We start from the raw sequence: 8,242 nt of genomic DNA, 5'->3' as shown, positions 1-8,242 counted from the left end.
TAGAAGTTTCAAATGCTTTCACGTTCACCTAGTGACCCTAGTACCTTTTTATTCTTGATTCTTGGAGGTGTTTACTCTGGGAAGGAAAAAGAAAAAAAGACAGCTCTATATCCTTTGTGTGTCTGCGGTGGAGGAGCCCACTGCAGCGTCACTACTCTTGAAGGATTAAGGTAGTGCCCAGGATTATTTTCAATATTTGGGTAGAGGCAAACCCAGCCAGGTACCTGTGAGAGTAACAGTAGCTGAAATGAGCTCTGGGTTACTCACTTAACAACCTGAATAAAAAAAGAGTCTGTAACACTAACACAAAGAGATAGGTGACCAAGTGGAAATCCTCACTCACGTGAGCTTCAGTTCAAAATCTCCGCCAACTTTTCCTCGTAATACTTGAAGTTGTCTTGAATGTCCTCCCATGGCACGAAAGCCTTTGCTTCCTCTCCTTCCTCCTGTTCCACAAAGTTCTGCCAGACATACTCAAAGTCTTGAGGCTTCATGATCCTCAGCTTGCAGCCGGCTGACTTCATTTTTTTCAGGGCAGCCTGCATTTCGGGCTCTTCCCACATGAAGAGGCGCCCCACCATGATTGTCAGACGCAGGTTCTTGTTCTTCTTCAGGGTCTCGGTTATCCGGTCGGCACAGGTCACGCAGGGACTGGAGGACACGTACCAGGTGATGTTGTAGCGGAGGCTCGATTCACACTTGGGTAAAATCGTGTTGAAGAAAGCCATTTCTGCGTGGGCGGCCGCATGTTCGTCTTCCAGGTAACCCCGAGAAGTCACTGACTCTTTGCCTTGCGTCTCCAGAACGTAACACAGGAAGGTTTTGTTCCTGCCTGAGCTGTATTCCACGTTCCTGAACTGGAATTTGAAAAATATGGCTGGGGGGGGCCCCCCGTTGTGGGGGGTAAGAGGCAGGTAATAAAGGGTTGTGGCATTGGTTTCGTTCCTGTGCGCAATCATGGACAAGTTGCTGCATCTCTGATGGCTGTATTTCTCCATCCGTTAAAAAGAGATGCCTTTTAACGGGAAGGTAAAACATACATTAAAAGTTTTGCCATATTCAGCTTGTTTTGCTGTGTGCTGAGGCTTCCAGGCCCATTCTCACTACCTGGTGTTTTTCACTTAATTTTAACAAACTGCACTGGGAATTTCTGGTATCTGCCTTGAGGTATTTAAAGAGGAACTTACTTCTGCAATGTGTTTCTTGAGTTTCTGATATTTACTGTTGGTAAGAAGGGACAGCAAATGTCATTTTCCCAGTCTTACTGCACCTGAAGCTTAAACTGTTCTTCTGTTTTCTAGGCCATTAACGTAGTTTTTTCATGGTGGTGTTGCAGTGTTTATCTGCAAGATCTGTTCTCCTAAATTGTTAGGATGATAACTCTGACACTGCTCATTAACACTTTACCCCCAGCGCTTTTGCAGTCTGGATTTCCTCTGAGTAGATGCAAGCATGACTGACCAGTTGCAGTTTTCATATGTTCTAGTTTTACTCTTCTAGTATCAGTTGAATACTAGTATTCAGTAGGATTGGGTTGTGACTTCGGTTTAATAAGATATCTGAGATCAGATCTAACTTTGCGATGAAAAAGTTTATTTGCTACTGAAGCTTGGTAACTGTCTCACGGATACTACTGATAAGGTGCTTTTATTAATTTGTTGTGCGCCTCTTCTGAGTTTCTAAGTAAGCGTAATCCAAAGTGAATCTTTGCAGTGAGTAATCTGTTTGCAGTTCTCTTTCACCCAAACAAGGTCATCTGCTGTTGTTTAGGGAAGCTGAAATTAGTCCCTGGAAGTACTGCGTGTAGCTTTTTCTCCAGCATCTAACTGTGGAGTGTATCAGCACAAGAACTAATACTATTAGGTGGAAAGATGAAAAAGATACTCCTGACAACACCTTGTGACTTGCTAAATGCAACAAAGGATGGGAGTGAAGACTGCACAGGGTAGCCAAAGCTAAATAACCGAGAGTAGTAACACAACATTTCATTTATTACACGCTACTAATCCTCCGGCGTGTTGTACTCCTCTCATCTGAGCTTTAGGTGGACCTATAACCTTGATATTCCCAGTGAGGCAATAATGAATCTTTGTAAAACAGCAAGTGCCTTATTCAGCCTTGTCTCATCTATACTCAGATTATAATGTCAGGCCTCTCCAGGGGGTACACTGAGCAAAGGGCAGGAGAGGTTCTCAGACTCTGGGAAATTTTAATTGGGGAGAGCCCTGAGGCTGCAGGAAGAAGAGGCAAAGCGTCGTTCCATTGAGAACAGAGAACAACTTGTGATGTGACATCTCGCAAGAAGTCTCCAGAGATGCTGGAAGCAAATGGCATGGAAAAGAGGGAAAACAATCAAAAAAGAAGAAAAAAAGAGTCGTGCTCGCTTGGTGTTGTGGGAGCAACGGGTGAACGCGCTGTCGGTTCGCTGGTGGGAGGTGCTGGTGTGGGACACGGTGAAAATGTGTGTTTGCAGGTCAGGAATAAGGACCGCTTGGGAAGAGCTGGGTCCGGTGCCTTCTAAAATCGGTGGATGGCTTCCTATAGAGGCTAAGGCTTCGCTAGGGCTGCGTGAAAAGCCCCAAACAGCACCAGACTTGGTGCAAATCAGAGAGACTGGAATGGGAATGAGCAGAAAGAGCAGGGAATAGGCACTGAGGAGTTCTGCGTGCAATACCTGCCTGCAAATACCACGTTACCTACTGGAAGCAAAAAGGGGGGTTGTTTAGAAACAAATTGGAACTTGGAGTAAATTCTAGCTGTTGTCAAGCTTCTTTAGCTGTGCTGTTTTAAAAGTTTAAATGCAATTTCCCATAAATGTTTAATTCCACTTACAGTTTCAGAAATTTCTCTTCAATATGTGTATATTCCGTACTTGTCTTAACACAGCCAGGAATTTTCTTGCCGCCCAAGTCCTGTGGCATTTTTGGCTTTTGAGAAAGTTAAAATATAAAAGAACACCCTATTTATTTATTTTATGATACTACAGTAGTATCTAGGGTCCATTTGGACCAGCTGAACAGAGAAGCCCTGGAGTTACAGTTCCCACTTCTGTTTTGGATTTCCCAGTGCGTGATTTTACAGAGGAACAACTTTGCTTGAAATACCGGTGTGCTGTACGAGCCAAGTGGTGTGAGAGTCGATGCGGTTAGCTTGGCACAGTTGTACTTTGTACGGAGAGAGGGAGATGTTTGTCTTCTGTTTGCAACATGATGTACGAGTTGAAACAATTTCGGTCATAGAATTGCATCTACACTGGGAATATCTGCTGCTGCTGCCAGTCAAGGGCCACTGTAAAGTCTTTTCACGTATCATTGATTTGTGACAGTGGAAGTTTGGAGTACAAGTTGGGCTTTAGAAATTTTACTAGGAGCAGGTTTTCAGCTGCTTCTTAAATGATATAATTAAACCCTTACATTGTTCAATTCTACGTAGATTAAATCTACACAAGACAGGACTTTAACAATAGAAGAGGCTGTCTGGGAGCCTTCCATGCTATTTGGCTGGCGGTGTGTTAATGAGGGATGAGATGCAGCAGTGTGGATACAGGCTTTTATATTGATTAATGAGCAAATAAATCATGTTTGGGTATGATTTGGTCTATGATTCTGGTTTGCATCGAGAGTTTGCACAAGCCTACGTAAGGGAAACTTGCGCTGGCTTGCAAAATTTCTAAACTACACAGAAACACTGCTTTAACCTCTTTTCTTAGCATTTTGACCTCTGTTCCCTTATGTAAAATGACGTAGTTACCTGCTAGAGCAAGTCTCATTTTCTTTAGTATGAGTTGCAAAACCTCCAATGATCTTATTAAAGAACCTTATCTGACTCTAATTTAGCATAGTGCCTTTTATTCCCTGAACTCCTTTCTCTTGTTCTCTGAGACCAAAAAAAATTGCTTGCTTCCAAGGATTGTGTTTTTCTTGCTTTATATCCTAGATAATGAGTGGTTCTTTGGTTAATGATTCTTTAATTAATGATTTCTTTGAAGTCCAGCTCTCCTGGCTCTGACAAAAGCCACCCATTACCTTGTTTTGGAGCCAAGTTTGTTAGTCTACAATAAGTTGGTTTAAAATAACATCATGTATTTAAATGTAGCGTGTCAGAGTCACGTGGAAGTTCATTCCTGATTTAACTCTCTTGACTGCAAAGCAGTTATATCAGTTCTGAGATTGAGTCTGTATGTTTTGATGGACTGTTTAAACAGCACCGATCTGTTCCAGGATGTATTGACTCAGAGGTGTATTTAGTCAGGCATTCTAGACGGATTTTATTGCTTATCATCTCGGCGTCTGTCTAAGATTATCTGGGATGTTCACCTAAATCTGTCCTCCTGGCAACATGGAATATGCATCAGCTTAATTAATAAGTTTCCGATAAAGAATATAAATAAAGCTAAGGGCGTTTTCCAAGCCTGTAAATAGCTGGCTGAGAGCTTGGAAAATGTGCTGATCGTGGATACGTAGCAACCCCAGAGCTGCGTGTGCTGGTTAGCAAGCATCTGCTTAATCCCACGTAAACCAGAGCGGGGAGGACATCTTGGCACAAGCGTGAATGGTAAACTTCTCTCCTGACAGGGCTTAGCTGAGCCCTTGCTCTGTGATTCTTCCCAGCAGTGGGGATTTGAGCAAGGTGTCCCTGATCCTGGATCCCCTGAGTAACTGCAAAGCCCCATAGCGAGTGATTCAGAGAGTGAGCAAGAACTACCCGTGGGTGCCATAACGAGTATACACCGTGTTTACACTCTTATATTCTTGAGTATGTGCCGTGTGCTGCGTCATCTCGCCTTTGAGTTTCAGCATGTTTGGCAGGTGACCCTCCTAATTTGTTGCAAAGTGAGATATTGTGTTGTTTCTTTGGGTAGACTAAAACTCTTTGCAGACATCAAAATACATCCCTGAAATAGCTGTGTCAACTACTGCAAGAAACGGAGACAACTTCTTTGGAAACCCAAGTCGAGCTTTGAATAGACAGTTCCTGAGGAAATGACCAATTCTTGGCAAGCCTGTTTTCTGTTTGAATGACAGGTGGTGAAGAAATGTTAATAGTATCTCTATTTTACCCATTTTTTTTGGTGTCCCAGCATTAAGTTATTTGAGCTGATAAAACAGTGTCCTTTTGCTTGCTCTTGGACAACGATTCACAAATGAGCGTATTTGTGCTGGGCTCATTGATTACAGAAAGCCTATAATGATCAACTGCAGCAGGAACCGAGGATTTATCACTGCTACAAGGAGCCTCATTTACACCCCAGAGAAAGTGTAAATAAATGTGTCTACTTAAATGTCACGAAATGTACACAGATGGAGCTTATATTTATCCAGGACTGGGTTGAGCCAAATGTTGACAAAAAAAGGAGTTAATATTCTTAAACAGAGTAATTAGGTTCCCACTATTTTTCATGTAAGCCAGACTCCTTAGAGCTATAAGCAACAGCTTGTAAGCTTGGCTGTGTGTCATAAGATGCCCCTAATCCAAGGGCTACAACTGAAATGCAATGTAATTGAATTGTGCTTCCACAGTTGCAGCTCTGTGCTTTCTCATAATTCACATAGCTGGCTTTATTGGCTGAAAATTTGTAAATAACTAGAAAAATCCCAACAGTGATCATACCAGATCGAGGCAGAGTCAAATCTCACAGAATACTTAAAATGAAAGTGGAAATTGCTGGGGTTTTCTGTACCTCTTTCAGAGTCCTTCAGGATTTCTGCTCTACTTCCTCGTTCTCACCTTTAATAGCCAGCACATTAGTAATAAACTACTAATCAGAGGAGACTTGGGCAGGATTCCTACAGGAATTCAGCAGATATTTAAAAGCACTTTCCAGATAATATTGCGGTGAGGATGGTATAAATACTCACATACCAGCAGCTCGTTTTCCTTTCAGAAGCTTAAACTCCCCTCTTGCTTGGTCTCAGGGTACAGAATGTGACAATTGGTTGGTACCAGCTTAATGTCTATCGATGCCATAGCACAGATTTTTAACCTGTCTCTAGAGAGCTGTTACCTGAGGCTTCCTTGCATCCCCTCCAGCTCTGACTCGAGTGCTTGTGTCCCAGCGCCGTTCCAGCAGCGCAGCTCAATCCTGGCCTCAGCAGGTTAAATTTCCCTGTTGTTACCCCTTCCTCTAAGCGCGTGTCATCCCTCACCTTCTTGCTGCTGCCTTTCCACAGTGGAAGGTCCTGTCAAACTCCTAACACCCTTGTCATTTCACCAAATAATTTAATTGCAGGATGACACTAAGAAGGTATTTTTCATCCCTGGCTAGCACACCAATTCCTACCCAGGTCGTTGGGGTTAGCAAGAAAGTTTGAAGGTACTGCCTAATTCCTTGGCATATCTAATTGCAAGTTGAATGCTCTAAGGCTGAAAAATCTGTTTTCCTCATTGAGATTCATTTTAGTACACCTTAAATCTCTAGAAGTTGTCAATATATGTGTCATTGGTCCAGTGGTTTAAATAAACCATTTTTGGTGTCCTAGCTTTGTTCCTATTCCAATTTTTGGTGTCCTAGCTCTCTCTTTCTTAAAAGACACTGCTCTAGCACACCTGGATTATTTCTGTGATTTTTTTCAGAGCAGACACATTTTAAGCAGAAAATGTTTTCTCACGCCTGTGCAGGAATGTAACTCAGTCATGTGAGATCAGTCATAGGTGCTGTCCTGCCTCGTGCATCGTTTTCAGAAATGTAAGCCAAATTTTATTTGCAGAATCTTTCTTACCAGTGACCACATCACATACAGAAGGATTCCAAGTGGGGTTTTAGAGTCTGGCCTGAGCTCTCCATTCAAGCAGCTGGAGGAGATCATGGTTTTGGTTTACACGCTGGGAACACTGCCTTGGTGAGTGCTAAGGGAGACCAGAGGGAACAATGACACAGAGCATCTTGCTACTGCTAGAGTGAGTGTTTTGAAATGCTTACAGAGAGCAGATTATAGAGTTTTCTCTAGTTGCAGCTGTCAGTTCTGTCTGACGGAGTTCAACTTCCTAGCAGATCCCTGTTACGTCTGCCTTTTTCAAAGGCCAGGCTCACTGGAGCACAAGGAGCTGCTTGCTACTTTGCTGTCTTGAAAACTGTTGTTTTGGTGCCTTTCTGTGAGCTAGGCTGTTCGAGATGTGGGCGTGTAGCCCTTGAAAATGTGGATGTTCATCTCTCTTGAAAAATCTGTCCTTTAAGTCCATAAAGCAAATCAGCCATAACAAGGGTATTTTTCCTAATCCACAGATAGAGAAACTTTCAGACAAGAGCCATTGATCACACCAAGAAATCAATGCTCGGTGCTCATCAAGGGCCAATACCTTCCATCCCGATACCATCAGGCAAGTGATCCTGTTGCAGTCGCTGGGACTGCTTGCACCGTGAGGGAGTCAGTGAACACTACAGAAGCAGGGCTGCTTATATAAAACAAACAGATTTGTCTGCCTGCCTGGTGCCAATCCATCCTCTGTAAAACTCAGCAACGCTTTTAACAGCCCCCAGAGTAACGAGACCCATATTTACGCCATTTAAGAATATTCAGAAGTGCATTGGCTGCATCTAATTACCCAACATAAGAACTGAGGCAGGGACCTTTGAACATCCCCACCTCCCTCCCTTGCACCCTGGCATTTAGATCTAAACCTCTTACCCCGTCACGATTTCAAAGGGTGGCAGGTCTTCCCGCTTCAACTTCTTCTTCTTTTCCTCACCCTCTTCTGCATTGTCAGGTTCACCATTCTGGGTGTTGCTGGGCTCCTCCTGCTTTTCTGCCATCTTCTTGAGTGTGAGGGTAGTAAGTTATTGCCACTGGGAAAAAGAAAGAGTAATTTCTGAGAGCTCTAAGGGAGAGGAGGCAGAGGCGGGAGGAGGGAAAAACAGAGCTGGGAGTTCCTGCACTAGGCACAGTTGTCAGGAGCTAAATATGGAACAAAGCAGCAGTGATAGAGGCTGGAAGGGGTAGAATGACCCAGGGCTCTCAGATGTCGCCTCCTTCCCTTGCTTTCTCTAGGTCTTTTTGCAACAATCCCTCTTGCTCCCCTTTTAATTTAAAATTAAGTGACGACTTCACAGTGGGCGGGCTAAGCAATGGATGGAAAATCCCGGAAGCATAAGTATCTATTTATCCATTAGCGTGACAGATAGCTGGCAAGGTGCAGAGCTGACAGTTTTTCCACCTTCCTTCTTCTGCCAGTTTGTCATACTGCTGACCTTGAAGGACCACTGGTTTGACTCGGGCAAGAGAGGAAAGGGGCAGTCCCCATGTGG

General features: G+C 43.5%; 1 protein-coding gene across 1 annotated transcript; it reads right to left on the bottom strand.

Annotated features, from left to right (window-relative positions):
- Positions 1 to 350: 350 nt before the first annotated feature.
- APOBEC2 (apolipoprotein B mRNA editing enzyme, catalytic polypeptide-like 2) lies at positions 351 to 7,750 on the bottom strand. The gene is made up of 2 exons (XM_009871096.1): positions 7,626 to 7,750; positions 351 to 945 (listed from the first exon to the last, which is right to left on the bottom strand). The coding sequence occupies exons 1-2, from the start codon at positions 7,748 to 7,750 to the stop codon at positions 351 to 353; spliced, it is 720 nt and encodes a 239-aa protein (XP_009869398.1).
- Positions 7,751 to 8,242: the final 492 nt, after the last annotated feature.

The sequence above is a fragment of the Apaloderma vittatum genome, unplaced genomic scaffold (assembly GCF_000703405.1).
Source record: "Apaloderma vittatum isolate BGI_N311 unplaced genomic scaffold, ASM70340v1 scaffold34196, whole genome shotgun sequence".
In the NCBI taxonomy this organism is placed as follows: Eukaryota; Metazoa; Chordata; class Aves; order Trogoniformes; family Trogonidae; genus Apaloderma; species Apaloderma vittatum.
The sequence above is the reverse complement of the archived record's forward strand: the minus strand, read 5'-3'. Positions and strand labels throughout refer to the sequence as shown.

What these genes read in the sequence shown, in the direction of transcription:
- APOBEC2 (XM_009871096.1), bottom strand. Translation starts at nt 7,750, where the DNA reads ATGGCAGAAAAGCAGGAGGAGCCCAGCAACACCCAGAATGGTGAACCT. An exon ending in CCCTTTGAAATCGTGACGGG is followed by an intron (nt 946 to 7,625) that starts GTAAGAGGTTTA and finishes GATTGCGCACAG; the next exon opens with GAACGAAACCAATGCCACAA.